This window comes from Canis aureus, chromosome 12, assembly GCF_053574225.1.
Source record: "Canis aureus isolate CA01 chromosome 12, VMU_Caureus_v.1.0, whole genome shotgun sequence".
In the NCBI taxonomy this organism is placed as follows: Eukaryota; Metazoa; Chordata; class Mammalia; order Carnivora; family Canidae; genus Canis; species Canis aureus.
Genome location: NC_135622.1, coordinates 32,870,837 through 32,891,593, shown reverse-complemented (window position 1 = coordinate 32,891,593; position 20,757 = coordinate 32,870,837). Strand labels below are relative to the sequence as shown.

At 39.8% G+C, this 20,757-nt stretch overlaps 1 protein-coding gene across 22 annotated transcripts in view; it reads right to left on the bottom strand.

The window, feature by feature from the left end:
- Nucleotides 1–913: 913 nt before the first annotated feature.
- SLC8A1 (solute carrier family 8 member A1) overlaps nt 914–20,757 on the bottom strand; it is a 385,502-nt gene continuing 365,658 nt past the window's right edge. For all 22 annotated transcript variants that reach the window (XM_077843500.1, XM_077843497.1, XM_077843496.1 and 19 more), the window contains one exon: nt 914–4,381. In XM_077843500.1, the coding sequence (XP_077699626.1) occupies nt 4,005–4,381 (377 nt within the window). In that variant the 3' untranslated portion in view covers nt 914–4,004. The remainder of the gene's footprint in view (nt 4,382–20,757) is intronic.

The following is a 20,757-nucleotide window of genomic DNA, read 5'->3' as shown; positions in this document are numbered from 1 at the left end:
CATCTTTGAATTAAAATTAGCTTATAAGAGGTTGAGAATCATTGAACCATGACATTTTGTTGAAAGCTAGTTAAGATAGTCAAGACTACTGTGGCCATTGAATTACTGTCTTTGGTATTTAAAGAAATAAATGTTGGCTGCTTATTTTGTGTTAAACCAAAGATTGGTAACTAGGAGACATTAATTGTTGTTGATCCAAGAAAATATTTAAATTATACTTTATTTCCTTCACATGTGAAAGTGTGCCACACATGATCATATATGGATATAATGAATTCAAAGGAAATTTTAAAGATGATCAGATGAGTAAAATTCCATTTACATGTACAGAGTGGACAGATTCCAAGAACTGAATCCACTGATATTAATGTAGACTTGCAAATAAGTATACAAACTAGAGGTCACATTTTTTTTCACAAATTCTGATTTCTAGTGTCACCTCTTCTTGTACTGTTGATTATATGATACGTAAAATAAATAACATGTAGTTAGAAATTAATGCAAGCAAGTTCTATTAGGAATTAAGAGAAATATAGTATATGATACTAAGGAACTAAGTATCACTTGGGAAACAACTGTTACTTCTGATCAGTTTTATTGGGATTGATTTATTTGCTGTAATATTCTGCTAAAAAGTGGTTTGATGTGGAGCTGTTTATAGGTCATGTTCTTGGATGCAGAAAGGATGTAGATAAAGTGGTACTAAAAGATGTAAAAAAAAAAACAATTAGTGAAATGGAGAAACATCCAACATTTATCCCTATACCATTGGATAGACACATATTCTGACACTGTGCTCTCTTGGGAACATTAAAAAGGAAACCTTGTATGACCAAAGAGTTGACATTTGCATGAGTTTGAATATTGGGTATCTACTTTCTTTCTTTTGGATGAGATACCAATTGCACAATAATACCTTTTTGGTCTTTATTTCTTCAAAACATGAAAACAAAAATGAAGTAGATGACAATGAGAGGAAACATTCCATACAGATTATGCTGTATCACTAGTGATTAAATCAGAAACAATTAGAAACTTTATTTGTCTGTGTCAATAATGTGTACCATTTATAAGGAACAGCACAATTAGTGCACTTCCCCCCTAAAGCTGTGCACAATACACACAAAATAAACAAAATGAAATAATTTTACACAACTACAATTATTAACAACTCTGAACAATCAGAATCATATTTTCCCTATAACATGAAACTTGAAAAAAGCAAACAAACCAAAAAGCTTTGAAATTAAAATTCAATGGCAGGAATTTCTGAAAGTCCTCTGTGAAAATTTGCTATGGGATTATTGATGTTCCAAATATGGCTAAAATTGAGTGCAAAATCTAATTTTTAGACAACTCACATTCTTTGACAATATTTACTTGGTGTTTCTAGGCTAGATTTCCATTTAGTAAATCTTAAAAAAAATGGGTTAGCATGTGCCCCCAAAAGACTTAGACCATCAAATGTTGGGCCATGGCCTGCTGGGGTGAGTCTCCTGGAGATATGAGGAAACTATAGAGGTGTGGGGCATAGAAAAGTACTGCTATCCAACAAAGATAAAAACTGGGGTTAATTGGAGCATTTCAGTTATCTGGATCACCAATATATTGCCTTTCTTGGCTTACGATGGGAGGGGGGGTGTGTACGGATATATAAGAACAGCTAAGGATACATAGGATGCTTCCCTTAACCTGTGCTTTATCTCTGAGTTAAAATCTTAGATATTTGGACAACTCCATTGGTAACAATTTCAATGTGTTTATGTCAAAAGTTTTATAATCCTGTTTTTCCTTGCAAGATAAAAGTGTTTCCATTTGGCTGTGCTAACTTTTACCCATGGAAATAGCAATCACATTAGCTGTGAGCCCCCTGAGGGCAGGGATCTGGGCTGTCTTGTTCATGGTTTAGGTCCCAAGAGTAGCACAGTACCTGGCATATTGAGGAGTAACCAGCATTTAATAATTCATTCAGTCACCAAATGTTTATTAAATGATGAATGATTGTGATTACTGAGTAAAATAAGAGGAAATAACTGAACAGCTTTTTATCTCTTAAGTATCTCTGAATCAATACAGAGGGCCAGTGGTGTCTCTGGCCTGGGATTCTTTATAGATAGAGAAGTCTCTGAGACAGGACCAACGTCATTCCATTTTTCCTCATTACTGGACTCACTACTTTGGAATGTTAGGTTTATCCATGCTCTTTGGTATTTTGAAATAGAAAGAGCCATTCCTTTTCCAGGGTTAAAAACCTCCCAGTGCAATCCTCCTGGGAGACACTAATCTCATCTAATTGCTTCCTCCTTAGTCATAAGTACAGAAGATGCACTAGTAAAGGCCCATTGGTCTCCCTGGCTCCTTTCCTACTCAGGAACTACGGATACAATCAGAGGAGTCTGGGTGGTGAAATAAACAGGGCTCAAAATAGCCTTTTACATAAAAAAATAAAATGAACAAACCACTATCTACCATCTGTGCCAGACAGAGCAGAAGTGAAATAAATACTTTGGGGTTAGGGGTGTCATGAAAATGGAGGCTCTCAAAGCCCGGGGAACATCGAATCCAGCCACTGCTCTACACCTTTCTCCTTGGCCTTCCAGAATCATCAACAGGTGACTGTTTAGAGGCCTCCGGTGTATTCCACATGGCTAATTTTCCATGAAGATACTTGGTAGTTTGCCTCCTGTCCTCTCAATAGCTTTAATTTCCCAGTGAACTGTTATTGCTTCTTAGAAATGAATGTGCAGGTCCATGAACACTAAGCCATTTTCTCCTCTTATCCCTAGTAAAATCAAACTCAATAACAACACAAAAGTTACAACTCAGGTGAAAAGGAAACTCACTTATGTCTTCAATGTCCAGTCAACATTGCTGAATGGGAGAACAGTATACGCTATACTCTACTATATACAGATACGCTTATTTTGTTTTTCATCCATGCACTGTGTAACAGGTATCACAACAACATTCCCAAACAGGCACATGAAGAAGGAGCAAATGTTCAGTCATGACTGGAACAGGATTGTGCAAGCCATGAATGCTTTTGAAAATAAAACCGACGAATGATCCCAGGCAACAGCAAACATGGGACTGGGACATATCGAAGCAAATGGAAGAGGGTAATGTGCTTTTTGAATGGGATTATTCCTGTTTGCATGAGAGGTGGTGGGCAGGAGGAGGAGGGTTAGGATGAGGGCCTGGGGGTTTAGTCAGGTTGGAAAACCAGAATAAGGGCCTTGCTAATCACAGTCCAGAGCTAAAGAGATAAGAAATAAATGCTTTTGCATGTTCTTGGGAATCTAGGCACATTATTTCTGTACCTGTTGAACAAGAGTGCCAGGCATTGTATCTTTAAATATCAGACTGTATCTAGAACTACCACTTTTCCTGGCTGCATTCGAGCTCCCATGCTTCTTCCTGGAGGCAGCTTTACCTCTTCTCATGTTCCAGAGATAAGCATGAAATTTAGTGATGTAGTGAAGACATGCTTCTTCTTCCATGCCCATATCCTTTCTTAATCCAAAATAATTTTTAAAGTTTTTGGAGAGAGTAATTGTAATGATTTAAATTTTTGCCAAAAGCCCATTTGCACTTAGATTGGTCATCACCTCCCACAAGAGAAACAAAAACTTTGACTCTCCCAACAAAACAATACAAAATAAAAGTCAAACATCAGCCACCTCCCAGCCCCCACCAAAAACGAGCAGAAACAGAAAGCAAATAAAAATTTTGAACGATTTATGAACCTGGAGAGAACACAGTCCTTCTAGGCTGAGCTGCAAAGATGCCCCTGCCTCCATGCCTTGTTCAATGTGATGACGCCCCTGGGAATGGGAGGTGATGGTTTCTCACTTCAGCCCTAGTACAGAGTATGCTCTTGAAGCTGGATTCCATCAGCAGGTAAGTGAACATGACAAATGTCAGTTTCCTCTGTTCATTATACATAATATTTTATGTATATATATACGTATATATATATAAATTTACTATATCTGATTGTTCCTTTAGAAGCCTTTTATGTGGCAGTAGGCCTCCAGGGAGGAGAAGAAAATGTACAAGAGCCATAGGAGCACGAAGAGGCAGGATGTGAGGAGCTTGGCAGTCCGGGGCCCACCCAGCTCACCTCCGATCTCTGGCCTCCGCCGATACAGCAGCACCCCCACATTGATGAAAGCAAAAATGGTGAAGAGAGTGACAGAGAAAGCTAGCGTGCCAGGGGACACTTTGAACTGTTCCCCATTGGCTGCATGGTAGATGGCAGCGATGGACCAGGCCACGCCGATTCCCAGAAAGACGTTCACCGCGTTGCTGCCAGTGACGTTACCTATGGACGCGTCTGCATACTGATCCTGGGTGGCTGCCACTTTGCTTGCAAATGTGTCTGCAGAGGAAAAAAGAAAAAAGGCAGTGACACTCAATATTTTAAAGAGGTCTGCGGAGTGCTGGAAGCTTCAGCTGTGCTCTCTAGGATCAAATCCCCCAATGGAAGCCCAGTACCAGGAGAGGGTTTTGCTGTTTTCTGGAGTCCCAGTCCTGTGGCCAGAACTACAGGATCAAGACAGCAGCAGCCAAAGGTTTGGTGTTGCCTGCGTTGCTGACCAGATCATCTCGGCCAAGTTCTTTATCCACAGGTACCACAGTTCTTTGTAATATTGATCTTGCAGGGTAGCCTTTTTCAGAGTGATCATGGCCCATCAGAATCATGTAGGGGTCCTACATAAGTGTGAATTAGCACAAGGCTCCACCTGGTTGGTCTAGATCAGAATCACCAGGGCCCAGGAATCCATTTTAACAACCTCCCAAAGGATGGTAGGTTGCCAAAGTTTGTGAATGGCTGCTGGAGAATATTACTAAAAGGTTTGGTATCATTAGTTCTAGTTTATATATATAAGAAAAGTGAGGCATCAGGAAATCTCTCCAAAGATTCAGGAGCAAATCATTTGTGGAACTGAAACTAATGGAACCATAGTAATAGGTGGCATTTGCCTAGAGTCTTAGGGAGAGGAAAGCTGACTCACCTGTGTTATGGCATTAATTGTGACAACAATTTTATGTGCCAAGGATGCTTTATAGGTGAGAACACTGGGCTTAAGGACAATAAGTAATGGATGCAACATCATATAAGAAGGAAGAAGCCATTTTAGGGCTGGCACTTGGGCCTCCTGCCTTCACTATAAATGCTTTTCCATGGTGCCATCTTACCTCTCACTATGCCATGTGTACCGATGGCCATCCTCAGAGCTTTGTTCACCAATAATCCTGAGTGCATCTTTTTCTGAAGGTAGGAAAATCATGGTCCATACAAGGAATAGGACAAAAAGTGACTTATATTTTTGATACGTGGAGCATAGGGATTTCGAGCAGGTTTGAGCTAGAAGATTTCAAATCCTGCCTTCACAATTGAATGTGTGACCCCAGGCAGATTACTTGATTTCTCTGAGCCTCAATTTTTTAATCTGTGAAATGGGGATAGTGACATCCACTTCAGGGAGCTGTTAGCCTGAAATACTACATGTAAAATGCTTATCCTTCTTGGTACAAAGGAAGAGTAGCTCTTTTTGTGGTTTTGCAAAGACCACGTAAAGCAGACTAGATCAGTTTACTAAAAGTTGAGGCAGGATCCGAAATAACTCCCTTTATTAAGCATCTGGATAGAACTTGCAAGATAGTATCTTTTCTGTATAACTGTCTTATTAATAATATTAAAGTCCTTTTGGCTACCTTGCAGTATACCGTACACAGAAGATTTATAGAAGACCTGAGTAACTGTCAGATCGGGCTCACATGTGCAGAGCCAGTAATGGCTGATATGACACTATGGCAGGGTGTTGGGTCATCTGCTCTGGTCCCCTGGAGGTTCCTGGGATGCTCTGAGTATGCGTGGCCTTGGGGGATATCTGGACTACTTTCTCCCCTCTGTGGCTATTCTGTGGCCACCATCATCTTCCCATAAATCCCCAATGGGGATGATACATAGAGCATGTAAGCTTACATCAGCCTGTAGGTCTTTGTGCTTCACTCTGGCAAGTCAGTTATTTAGGCTGCTCAGAGGATACTGCAGAAGCAATATCCCTTTCTTTTTAAAAGGAAGTCAGTCAACAGGGAGGACCTCATCTCATTAATCCTGACCTCTGTGGTGGAAAGCAGTTTTTACTTACTGTTCTATAATTAAACTAAGGCAAACACTCTCTACTCTGTACCAGGCACTGTCCGACACACATTACACATGTGTTCTCATTCAACCCTCTTATCAGCTTTAAAGATGTGGCTGTTCCTCTTCTATGATTTGGGAATGCCTCTTGGACAGGTCGCTAGAACACGGATTTTTAAAACAAACTGATTCAATGTCCGAGCCCATTCTCAGCCCACACCACCCAGCCACTCCCAGGAAAGATTAAAGTCTTCCTTTCCTCATTTCAGATTGCCCTGTTCCTTCCACTCGGAAACTCCGAAACAGGTTCTTGCAGAATGCTCTTTCCTGTCTCAGAGCAAAGACTGCAGAAGGGGTAGGCAGTTTGCCCACCTACCCTCCTGGATGCATGCTGCTTTGTGCATTCAGATCACACATGGCATTGAGGACTATCGTGGAAGCTAGTGAGTAAAAGCCAAGCAGGACAAATCTTAATGGTCTCTTGCACTTCGTTGTTAAGAGTTATTAGGAGCAGCAGCAACAGCCTCAGGAAAAAAAGTGGAGTCGTTTTGCTTTTCTTTTTCAATCAAGGACAGACAGCTAGCTGAGCAAGGAAAGTAAAGGAGAGAGGTGGAAGGCAGGAGTTTGCAGTTTATAGTTCAGCTGCTGCTGAGGAACACCTGAGAGGCTATTCTGTGCTGACATGGCTGCTGGCACCAGCTGGCGGTGAACAGATGGCCGTGTTAGGCTGGGCCGTCCAGGTGGGGACATTTCCTCCCCACGCTGCTGGGGCAGGTGACCTGGCGCTGGTCCACACCTGCTTATCTCCCCTGGCATGTGGTACATGGCACACTGGACTTCCTGGGTGCCCCCTCTCCACCTCTAAGACTTTCTGGAGGTTTCTGCTGTTGTGCCTGAAGTAAATGAGGCATAAATCAAAGATTCCTGGGACCAAGGACCCTGAACACCCAAACCAGTCCTTCTGCCTGAAATGCAGGGCACACCTGGGTCTGCAGGGGTGTCTCCCTTTCTTGTTTTTCAATAGCCTATTGTGCATATTGAATGGGAATCCTTGTAATAACAGGCTCCTGTTTTCAAATGCCTCTCTCTGGATTCCCTGCAAAATTAGTAGCCAAAGTAACTAGCTTGTCACATAAATGAAACCTGTTTGGGGCTTTTTTGAGTCTGATAGGTTTTATTTACCTGGGTTACACATCAGGCCTTTTGTCTGGTTTAATTTGAAAGCTATATAAAAATTATAGGTATATGCAAATCCAAATCATTAACCTTAGCTCCAGCAGAGACAGCTCTGTTTTCCAAATAAAGTATGATGGCATCTCCCCAAATTACCTTCTATCACTGCTTTGCTGCCTAGTGCAAAGAGCGACACATCGCACACCATATGTTAGGAGCTGCCAAGCCTTACCCTGAACACTGAGCCCATAACCTGTTTACAGTTGAACAAGGCAAAAGCCACTCATATACCACTCCCCAAAGTAAAATCCAAGAAATAACTACTGCTGTGGTCTCAGAGGGGTTGTAATCATATTCAGAACTTGGCCCATTAAAGTAACATATACAAGTCAGATTTCCCATGTGATTGGCACAAATAAGACATGTTGATATATATATATATATATTCCTACATATACATCTTAGGTCAGATTTCCAGTAGGGTTTTTTGCTTTTAACTCTCATCTTGAATTCTAATAAATTTTGAATTAGTCACATAGTCTTAGACTTTTGGTTCTGCTTCCTGGTACCTATGACTATAAATCAGTAACAGGAAAGATTCAGTTGGGAGACAGTGTGGCTAGAACTAAACCATACGTCACTGAGTCAGGACATAACTGTCCTCTGCAGACCTATCTTGAGTTCACTGTGTGAAACCTTGGCCAAGTCATCTGGTCAATGTGCATAATAGGTCAGTACACTCCCCTTTCCTCCAGAAATTATTTTTACCCGAATTTTTCAAACTTTATAGCTACATGCAGAATTAAATGTCTCTTCTGTAGGGCAGCCTGGATGGCTCAGCAGCTTAGCGCCACCTTCAGCCCAGGGCCTGATCCTGGGACCCAGAATCGAGTCCCACATCAGGCTCCCTGCATGGAGCCTGCCTGTGTCTCTGCCTCTCTCTCTCTCTTTTCTCTCTCTCTCTCTCTCTTTTTTTCTCTCTCTCTGTGTCTCTCATGAATAAATAAAAATTTTAAAAAATGTCTCTTCTGTAAAAAGGATATGTATTATGTTTCTATAGGTCACACATAGGGTTTATTATCTAGAGCAAGGGTTTCATCCTAGATGATTTATTCTTGACTCTTATCATATTTTGAGGGCCAGCTGTTCAACCCTGGAGCAGTTTGTGCCCAGGAACTGACACTGACAGTGATTTTCATTGGAATCAAGCCTGCTTATGAGGCATGCTTGCTTCCCCAGCACCTGTGAATTACTGACAATGTAAGAGATGGACCAGGGGTACAGAGCTTCATGATGCAGTAGTGAGAGAAGCTTCATTAAGGAGACCATTTTATCTCTTCTATCTATGTGTTCTTGGGCAGGACATCACTTTTTTTAGGTTCTAGTTTCTTCATCTAAAATAAAGGATTTAGACTAGAATATCTCCATGACTGTCCCTAAGTTTATTGTTTGGGTGGTATGCAGAATACATCAAAATACTAAATTCTCATGTATGATTTTAGTGTTTCTCTTTTTTTTTTGTAGGAGTTTGAACATAGGCACCCTTCTTCATTAAAACTGATTAATGTTAATATCTTCTCATTTTTAAAGAATGGCCTAAATGAAATATTCAAAGATCCCAGGAAGATCTCTAGAGCTGAAGATACTGCCATTGATCAAATTGTGACAGTATTTATGAAATTAAACCATACTGCACAGACACTTACCTTTTCCAAATAGGTAAATGTTTGCAAAATTATTTACTCGAAGTTACTTTGACCAGTCATCCATTTATATGAGTAAAGCTTTGGTATAAATGGTGGCATTGACAACTGTTGCAAACTGTGTAATGTCAAGTTTGCATACCACTGGCATGAGAAATACTGGGAAAGCCAGGTAAAAAGATCTGGAGCTCCACCCTCAACCCACCTAATCAGACTCTCTGATGTAAGGACACAGGAATATGCATTTTAACAAGTGCCTCAGGTTATTCTTCCTTACACCAATATTTAAGAACTATGGCTCTAAGCCATGGAAATGGCTATTGCTCCAAATGCCCACAGTGTGGGGGGCCTTGCTGAAAGAGATAGAAGTTTCAGCTTGGGGGAAGCAGCTAATTTCTCTTAGAAACAGTGATGCCCTCAGATAGAGGGGTTATTTTATTCACAGAACCATTTGGGTGGGCTTGGTGGAGGGACTGGGGCTGCTTAACTCTAATGTTCACCCACTCTCAAGACATGGTATGCTCTTATTACTATTTTTTAAAGATTTGTTTATTTTAGGGAGCGTGAGAGAATGAATAAGTGGGGAGAGGGGCAGAGGGAGAGAATTTTCAAGCAGACTCCCTGCTGAGTGCAGAGCCGGTGGGCTCAATGCCAGGACCCATGAGATGATGATCTGAGCTGAAACCAAGAGTTGGACACTCAGCTGACTGAGCCACTCAGGCGCCATAATGCTCTTATTATCTTTAAACCTTAATCCAGCATAGATGCTATGAAAGGCCAAAGGAGGAGGGAAATGTACTTTAGTTGAATTCTGGCTCTGTCACTTGCCAGGTAAGCAGCTTACCTACTTCATTTTTGAAGAAAATGAAGTCTTGACAGAAATGTGTTAAGATGAATCGCACTCAGATTAGGGTCTGGCAACTAATGAGGGTTCAGTATTATTAGCTATTTTTATAAAACAACAGCACCAGATCCCAAGAGAATGAATAAATGGTAAGGAATTCTGACTTAATGTGTTAATTCTCAACTTTTAGGGAGTCGGAACATCCTTTAAAGCCTGACTTAATGATCCTATGCATTTAAAAATGTGATAAAGCATAAAATTATTAAAAATCAAAGACTTTTTTTTTTATTTTGAAAATTCCACATAACCTAAGTCATAAAATGACATTGGATGTTCTGGTTTTTAAGGCAGGCATCTCTGCTGAAATAATGCTCATATTCCTCTCTCACATTCCTCTATGCACGTTTTTCTCTTGCTCTTTCAGAATTCAAATGGAAAGAGTTTATGTACTAATTCTGTCACTGAGGACTTTGAACAAGGTTTTGTCTTTAGTTGTGACATTTACCCAAGTAAATACAAAAACCACACTGCCTCATGCATTCCACTGGTTCATCTCAAAAGAATCCTTATTTGACTTCCAGGCAAAGTTCAAGAGATCAAGGAATTGCTGATGTTTGATTGATTAATGGCCAGTCAGGAGTTGTAAAAACAGAAAAAGGGGAAAAACACTTAAATGAGATTTCTGCCCATAAAAGCTGCTCCTGAAAAAGAGAAGAAAAGAGATGGAGATGGTGACATGACCTATTTTTAGAAGAGAAGAAAACAGAGGTAAGTAAAAAGCTCCAGAGGACTCGTGTTGGCAGATCAGAACACCTGCTTCTAGGCATTTTATCCCCAACTGCAAATCAGAAGCACCAGGGCAACCTCTGAAAAATACCAGCTTTCTAGCCCTACTCGAGTTTCTGCTTAATTGGTCTGGACACCGGTAATTTTTTTTAAAAATTGTATTTATTTATTTATTTTAGAGGGTGTGGGGGTTGCTGAAGGGGAAAGAATCCTAAGCAGGCTCCAAACCCACTGCAGAGCCCCACATGGGGCTTAATCCCACAACCCTGAGACCATGACCTGAGCTGGAATCAAGAGTCAGACGCTGAACAACTGAGCCACCCAGGTGCCCCTGGACACCAGTAGTTTTTTTAAAGCTTCCCCAACTAGATTGAGATACACTAACCATTTGGAGCCTTTGTCTCTTTGTCTGTGGAAGGACAATGGCATGTCTTGCACATTAGCCTGGATAACATATGGAAGAGCTCTGACACATTTTTTTTTTGACACTATTTTTGTTTTGATATGTTAACTTGCATGTTTGTACTTTGCAAGGGTACCCCAGGACTTTACTTCCCTGTTATGTATTTGAAATCCTGGTAGATTTTAAATTCAAAGAAAGAGATGAATTCTAATTAAAAGAGAAAAATAATAGAGGTTTATTTTCCTGGGAACATAAAGCAGAGAAGAGAACACAAACCAACAGTGCCATTTGATCTGTATTCCAAAATGCAATTTGATCCATGTTTTCAAAAGAAAATGATAATACTCCACTTTTAAATACATCCATAATGGGACACTTTTTCAGTTTGATGATCATGAACATCCAAGAGAGGATCCAAGGTTCCTCTTCTTTGTTCAAACCTCTAGCTTCATGAAGTTTGCCAAAATTTTCTAAAATCCCTGGTTCTAGATCTTTGAGGTCAATAAAGACATTTGAGTCTCTTGAAGAACTCTTAAAAGTTTGTCTGGAATGGGGCTTATTCTATTCACTCCATCACTCTCCCCACTCCCACTCTTGACCCTGAAAAAAGCCCTAAGCCAACTAGCTGGGTATGAAGCAAAGAAGTGGTATTCTGACCTGGTTGTCCCTTGAGGCTTGTATTAACATGGTTCAGGAATGGACTAGATTCTATATGGTAAGGAGGTTTGGTACTTTCACTTTGGGAGTCCTGCTTGTTTACGTCCCCCAATAAAAAGGTTTATGCAGATTATAGTGGTGGAATTTCCAGCGTGTGCCTGATAAACTAAAGGGTACAGGGCTGTCTGTCTTGAGAGAAATCTCCTGTCTCTTGGTCAAGTGGTGAACAGGCTAGCTTGGTGATGACCATAATATTGCACAGTTCCCAGTGGGTTCATGTGAATCAATGATTCTGCTTGGCATTGAGATACTTATTAAGCTGAAGTCACTGTAAGTAGTTCATTTGGTCACCTGGTTTCATGTTACTCTGTGGTTAACCACTGTCATTATGGAAGAACGCCAATCCTGATTACTGTGGACTGCATAATCTCTCTAGTTATAGCAGTGAGTAGTAAGGAGCCTTTAGTTTATAGTACTAAAGGAGCCTTTAGTAAGTAAGCTAAAGAATAAGACTTGGTCCTAGTCCCATTTGCCATACACTGGCAGTGTGGCCTTGAGGCCTTAACCTCTCTTCAAGCCTCTGATATCTGTAAAATAGGGAAAATAAGAGTCCCAATTTATATAGCCATAAAGATGATCAGAAATATTACAAACAGCTTAGCATGGTATCTGAAATTTAGTAGGTACACAGCAAATACTATTATATTTCAGAATTCTTTGTTCTGATGATAACCAAGGAAATGTTAATGATATTAAAATCTTTCATTATGACTTCCTTCAGCTAGGTGATTTAAGTTTCATAGAAATTATGTAGAATTTTGGGAGAATGTGTGTCTGTGTTTGATGTCCAGCAATAATGGTGGTGATAAGGGCAATAGTAGATAACATTTATGAGTTTCCTAGGTGAGGCTCTATACATAGCTTCTCATTTTATCTACAAAACAACCATATGAAGTAGGAACCTTTATTATCTTCATTTGGTAGATGAAAAAACTGAATCCCTGAGTAGAAGGGATTTGTCCAAAGTTATATAGCCAGTAAGAAGTGTAACTAGGATTCAGACCAAATGAATGTGATCCTAGCTAGGTTCTCAACCACAGATCTATGATGGGTTTTTTGTTTGTTTTGTTTTAGATTTATTTTTTAAAGAGAGAGAGCATGAGCACAAGGAAGGGTAGAAGGAGAGAGAGAATCTCAAGCAGACTCCATGCTGAGCACAGAGCAAGCTCTGACCTCAAGATCATGACCTCAGCCAAAACCAAGAGTCAGATGCTCAAATGACTGAGCCACTCATGGGATTTTGACCTTAAGCACGAGAGCATGGGTATTAACAAGGACTAAATAACTAACATATCTGAAATTTGAAAATGGACAAAAAGTTCAAAGAAAACAATCCAGAAACTTCATCATGTTTACCTCTGGCTATAACTACACAATATTAAAACAGCTGATCAGTTGAAAGAAAAGGATTAAAATTGTTCTACAGAGAAACATCAACCTGACTCCTTTAGGAAAATATTTGCATGGGTCAGAAACAAATTAAGAGGGGACTATTTTCATGGATGCCCCTTCATTCACTTAGAACAATATTAGAGATTACTGACAAAGTAATTTTTTCAATTCCTTAAGTTCTTGGCTTCTCTTGGTTATTACACTTACACGGTTATTACACTGTCTTTCTATTACATAAAAATAGGCTTGAAAGAACCTACTTGATATTTTCAATTTTGAGCCATAATTCTATTTTATAATAAGCCTTTATTTATTTTTTTTAAGATTTATTTATTTGAGAGAGACAGACAGAGTGAGTGGGGGAAGGGGTAGAGGGAGAGAATATCGAAGCAGACTCCCACTGAGCATGCAGCCTGACTCAGGGCTGATCTCACAAAGTTTGAGATCAGGACCTAAGCTGAAACCAAGAGTTGGGTGTCTAATAGACTAATCCACCCAGGTGCCCCTATAATGATCCTTTATTTTATTAATACTAAATCCATGAGGGTAAAACATTGTTGTGATTTAGTCAAGCAACATTTTGGTAATTTTCAAAAGTTTGCAAAAAGGGGGCAGGTTTGGGGGTAAAACAAATATCTGACTGTCATCTTCCCAAGCCAGTTAGTTATTAGATACAACTGGAACTCCTTGCCTCAAACACTGTCCGGGGCTGCCCTGCATGAAACAGCATCCCTCCAGCTCACTTCTCCCTTCCTTCATGATAATCTCTCTCTTTACCTCAACCCTCCTAGCCTTTGAAGTCTGGATCATTCTTCTATACTTTGCTCTATTTCTGGAACATCCATCTCCTATTTGAATCTTTTCAAGTCCTACTTTAGAGATACTAAAGCCACAGGTGCCCCAAGTCTTGCTAGAACTAGAGGCAGCTGAGTGGGACCTGATAGAAAGACTGTACTATAACTTGGAGAAAACAGAAACCCTCACTCTTACTTCCAGGTAGCCTTAATAGGTTCAAAGAAATCTTCCCTGTCAGTTGGGCTATATTAGTATAATTCAAAGTCTACAGATCTGAAAAATACACTGAAGACACCCAACATGTGGCTTTGTCCTGTGGATATTTACCCAATTATTTATTATCCACAGACCTTCTCTTTTTGAAAGAGGTTGCTTTGTGCGTTATGCATTCAGGAAAGCCTGAATACTATTAAAAGTAGGCAAACAGAGGGAACTCAATAAATAAAAATTGTCACTGCATACAACTTCAACCCAGCCCTGGAGGCAGCAGGTGCTCCTTAACAGGTGGAAGTTGAGGGAGTTCTGGAAAGTTGTGATAATTCTCTTCTTTCTGCTCCTACTTTGCCTCGACATGGTGTAAATTTTTTTTTTCCATTAGCTTATTCCTATGGATTAATTATATGGTCCCAAAAGGCATATGTGTCTATCAAAATTCTTAAAAATCCATAAAATCTTTGATCCAGCAATTTTATTACTAGGGGTTTAGAAGTAATTCTGCAAGTGTGAAAGCTTATGTATGGGGGTGGTCAGTGCAGAGTTTTTATGTTAGAGAAAAATTAGAAACCTATCATTTCTGGTAAAATTACAGCTTTAATGTGCAACTGTTAAATTATAATTAAAGGTACAATAACAAAGTAAAACTACTTTCACTACTAAGTGAAAAAGTTCTGTAACTAAGCCTAATATAAGCCCATTAAAAAGTGTGGGTTATATATATGTTTGTATATATGTTTTTGTGCGATTTATTTAAATGTCCCAGGAATTTAAAATGATATATATATATATACAATAATGCAAATGTATGGTGGGATTGCTGGATGATTTTTTGTTCTGTGCTTATTAATATTTCCCAATTTATTTACAAAGGGAATGTGTTTAGGACTAATCTACATTTTTAAAAGTTTCCTCTAAATAATAGAGTCTGTATGGAAAGGGATAGAAGGTTTATTTTCAGCCTTTTCTGGTCCTTTCAGGGGTCAGGGCTATGGTAGTGGGATCCTAAGAGGGAAGGTATACATACTATACACAGAGCAGGTGCATTTCAATGGGCATCAGCATGAGGAGGAGTGGAAGTGATGATAAAGGGATTTCCTGGCCATCAGGGGCTAGCCTGGAGTTCAGAGTCAAGAGGTGCCCAGGACAGGCCATAAAGTGGCACAAGAATTCTGAAAACGAACTTCACCCATTATAAAAGTTTTCTGAGGACCAGCTGTGAAAGGAAGAGATGTGTGGGTCTTTGTTTCCTTCCAACCATTCCTGTCGGGCAATGATGGACTATAGAGCAAGGCCAAAATCCTCTCAATTTTTGTATTTGTGTTACAGCAACATTATATTGTATTTACTAATAGAATATTCCATTGATTTCAACCCACAGAATTACTTTGCATATTCATTTGTTAAGAGCTCTGTCCCCTTGAGATTTCTGGGAAGGGATATAATACCCAAGTGCTCATTTGTATGTGAGCTCTTCAAAGAGATGTAATTTGTAATGCAGAGACTAGAAAGTAAGGTGTAGAGCTATATCCAAACTGCTAAGGATACATGATGAGGCTGAAATCTAATGTCAAGTTCTGTCCTTGTCTCTCTCCCAGGCACCTAGTATAGTTCTTGGTAGATACTTTTAAAATGTCTTTTGACAAAAATTTCTTAATTTTACATTTTAGAATTTTCAGAGCACTTCCAGAGATGTTATACTATTTGCTCTTTCTGACAATTCAGAGCAGGGGGAGCAGCTACCATCAGCCCTGCTCTTTTCAGAGGAGAAAGCTGAAACTCTCTAGGAGTCAGATGGAATGTGAATGCAGGGATGGGCTTAGAATTCACATTCTGTGAATCCTGGTGCCCAGGTCCTCCTACTGCAAGCTCGTTTCCAGTATCCTTCATTAATCCTGCTCTCAACAGATATTATCCCATGCTCTGAATCTGATAACACATCTAGATTGCCTAACTTCTAGGGCTGCTGTGGATATCAAAGAGATAAATTATACAAATATACTTTTTAAACAATGAAGCTATGCAAATGTGGCTACTGTTGAAACACTTCGTGTTAAATGCAAATGCTCTACTCTTATGAAATCACCATGAATCACTAAGGCCTTTATGTGGATCATTTGTTGGATATTCCAAAATAATAACTAACATGGAACATTTATAAGGGGAGGGGAAGAAGTGCTGGGGAGAAAAACCCAGTGCAATTGGGTACTGTCCCATAAGAACAGATGTGGTAGTGATAAAAGAGTTGCAGCTGCCCAGAGAATCAAACCACCAAAATAATTCAAAGTAGTTATTTAAAGGAATAAGCCAGGAAAAAGTAACACCTTTTCATAATTTCTAAGATTAGAACTGCCTGGATAAATTTGCAGGGGGGATAATCAGACCTTTGAGTGAGTAGGCAATTTGCCAAAGGTTAGTGGCCTAAGGAGTCCTACCACCCTACTAGAATACTCCTCCATGTGTATAGAACATATGTATTCTTGATTTCAGGATTCCATGACCTTGTTTTATTTTCTTCTCAACAATGTTCATCCTCACTACTGTCTGACACTTTATCCTATTTTTGTGAAGTATCTGTTTTCTTCCACTGGAGTATGAACTTTGTGGGATTCAACATCTGTCTTGTTTATCGCCCTGTATCTACTGTGTTAAACAGGGCCTTCTACTTAGTGTGTACTCACTAAATACTTGTAGAATCAACGAATGAAAATGAGTATAGAATGGTTCTGAATCTATGCCATGCCCCTGTATCCTACTTCTTTCTTTCATTTAATGTTTAACAAAATGGTATTAATCTCCTTTTTAATGCCTGATGACTAGTGCAGAGAGAAGACCACTTGAATATTTAATGATCGAGAATGCCACATTGTCTCACTCAGTTTGCACATCCTAGCTACTGGCATCATCTGTCAGAACATAGCCCTTTATTTTGAAGATTATTTTTCACTAACATCCTACTGTGGACTTAGGTGTAGAAATTGTATAAGAAAGGGTTTAATCCATATACTAAGGACAAGAATACTTGATACCTAAGTTACTGATGTCAGGTTCTTCTAGATGGTTTGACCCTTTTCTCCCTAAATGTGAGACTCTAGAAGTACAGACAAAAGGACAAGTAGCACCTGACCCACTTCTAATTCAGCCTCACCCTGAGTGTTGACCTCTCTCTGAGCAGCCATGTGGTCCTCTAGTTTGACAATTGGGTTAGTTTAGGGGTTTTGGCTTGCCAAATTTCAGCTGTCTAAAGCATCATCATACATAGAATCCTTCCGAGGATGTCTTTATGATCTTTTTGCACATTTGTGGGGTTTTGTTTTGTTTTACAACTGTAACCCAGGAATGAAATGGTATAATTAGTTCTCTGCTGGGTCCATTTGCAGACCCCACTGGGGATCATTTCAGTTTGGAACTGCAGCTAGTCTTGCTTGTTGTCTCAACCCATGATTTTTTATAGTGATAACCTAATAATAGCTTACAATTTATGGAGGACCATGTCAAAAAAGCCCCCTGGGCTCCAGAGGGCGGAGGAAGGGAGAAAGAAAACAAACACAACACATAATTTCCTGATTGTCAGTAATAGAACCAAAGCAAGCTATTTTCTCCTTAGCACAAAATATAGGATTTATACGTGCTGAGCTAAACAAAGTTTATCAGATATGGTCACCTATAGATTTGGCATTTCTGGGTCATGTGCCGGGAAGAGTGAAGAATATAAGGCATTTTATGGATTTAAATCCTTTTCTAGAATGAAGCAGAATATAAAGTAATAATATATAGTTTATGTTTCATTCCTGGGAAAAGGCAGGATGTGGGGTCTGTGTGCCAAGGAGCATTGATGGCATTCCAGCTGGCTTTGTGCATAAATGCCAAGTACCATGATTTCATGTCTATAATATGCACTATCCCCAACAGACATTAAAATGCTTTTACAGTCACATGTAAGATTTACTTTTTAAATTGAATACCATTTTATTTGCCTTCTCGTCTAAAAATACCAATGGGCTTTAAATTCATTTTGCTGTTCATGCAGTGCCCATGACATGGCAATTAAGTTCTGCTTTTTTATGACACACTTTTTTTTTTTTTTACTTTTGAATTTAGTAATATGTCATTCTGTGTGTAGGGAGACAATGCACATGGCCTCTGTTCAAGGCCTTGGTCTCTACTCTCTTCCTAATGGATCCAGGGGCCAATGACAAATATCTACTGGGTTACAGGCTGGGGCCAGGGATAAGAGTAAGAAGCTGAATTCATGAGAGCTGCCTCCTTAGCATTGTGTTATGATTACCTGACTATAATTGTCTAAGGATATTTAGGCTCTATAGATCATTAGACATGGTGTTACCCCAAGATTCATAGTGCTAATTCCAAATACCATTGTGCAATATTTTCCCCTAGCGGTTTTGAATATACGAGCCAAGGTTACTGTTGGGGGAAGGATAGTGGGATTGTTTTAAGGGATGCACAAATTCACATATGCACAAAGCAATGAAGATCAAAAATATCTTACACTTGTAGTTTGCAAATGTCCATAGAGATTTTGTGGTGAACAAAACAAAAATTATGTTAAAATCTTACAGACTCTGAGATGAATTCCTAAATTCTGTGTTACTAAAATACAGTTACTATCGTGGAGAGAATCCATGCCATATTTGTATTAAAATTGATACTTGTGAAATGTTGAAAAAAAGACAAATCTGTGGGTTAGAAAGTTACATTAGTGGCTGCCTAGGGCAGGAGGAAGAAGTGGGGATTAACTGTCAGTAGCTATGAGGGATCTTATAGGGGTGATGAAATGTTCTAAAACTGGTTAGGGTAGTGGTGGCAGGGCATTGTAGATTTGCTAAAAAAAAATCACTGAACTTTCTCCTTCAAGGAGTGACATTTCTGGTATAAAAATTATGTCTCAATAAAGTTGTTAAAAAATGCAGCCTGAGGCCTGAATTTGAAAGAAAAAAACGCAAAACAGTGGTTCTTGACATTTTTCATTTTCATTATCTTCTTTTCAAATATGAGTAGGGAGAAATTTGAAAGTTACCACCTCAACATTGTTTACAAGTCACTTGTAAGAGACTCATACTTTTGTTAATCCCTTTGGAGCCAACAGCCTACAGCCTTCAGGACACTTGAAGTTTGCTCCCTTTTGGGATGTCCTTTGAGACTAAAAAGGAGAGGAAATTTATATTCATTCACATTGCACATTCCTAAAACCAGCTCTCTGAGCACACAGTCACATACACACACGTACACACCCCTGAGCAGGGTGATGTTTCTGCCAATGTCCTTGCTTTGGCTGACCTAGACTATGTAAAAAGGCCCAGATAAGACCAAGATGAGGTATTTTTAGCTCCCCTTCTTTAACACTGGGATTTTTATGGGACTGAGTGAAGGTGGCTGGTGTGGGCTTGAGGCACTAATCTAAAGACAGTGGCGTTTGGGACTGGGCATGACGCATGGTGAATTCTCAGCTCCCTGGACCACCTCCGGGTAGGTGACATCACTGTGAGCATCTCGGTCCTCCTCCAGCCTCATCCTCCACGCCAGGTGGCCATGCAGTGCTGCCCCTTGGGACCAATCAAGGATTGAAACTGCTAGCAAAAAAACTTAAAAGTACTAAATACAACCTCTTCCTTGGGCCCTAAGAATAAAGGATGCAAATGGTTTTGAAATGGGTCTTTCCCAGATTTTTACAAGATGCTTTGAGTCTGCTGCATTTTGTGTTACCCAGTGTTTTGTAGTGTAGGATAACAGGCAGTTCTTGTGCCATTTATGGAGCAGGTCTTGTGAAATCTGGTATCTAGCCTTCCTTTGTTTGGCTCTGTCCTTATAAACGTTTGCTTTTGTAAGCTGCTTTCAATTCCTTTGAGTTGAAAGGTGAAAAAAACCTATTTGCAAGAAAGTGTGCTGAAACATACTGAGTGTTTTACCTCCAGCTATCTGGTCTCTGGCATAAGGTTGAGATAAGGTCCCGTGGAAAGCCCTCTGAGGAATTAGGGCTGCCTGGTGCTGCACTCTGGCTGTATTCCAGGGTGGCTCTGCCTCTTGGCCTGACTACGATCAGAGGACCCATTTTCAGCAGCACTGACCTTTCTTAGTGGCAAAGAAACTGACTGCTTATTAGGGTATCTGGAAATGAAATACACCTGCCCTTTAGGATCCTCTTGGGGGAACCGACATTAAAGCCACAGGGGAATCTTGATGCAGAGTAAAGCAATTCTGTTTTCATTCCCATTTAAACTGATGTGAAATGTTAATCATCCAATTAAATATGTATACACACTGTAGCTATGGCACTTCCTTATCAACCCGGGGCCGAGTTGAAATGCCAATGTGCAGAGTATAAAGCTCAGAGAGAGTAAAATGCAGGAGACAGGAACACAATTGGGAATGTCCACCTCACCAGAGTTCCTAGCATAGGACCATAATGAAGATAGGCTTGGTTTGCTCTTTTTACTTGCTATGATAGTGCTGAGCTAAACACTGGCAGGCCTAAACCCATTCACCAGTACATTGAAGAAGAAAAGAAGAGATCTAACATTTTTTTTTTTGAGCATCAGTTATATGCTGGGCCCTTGCTGGG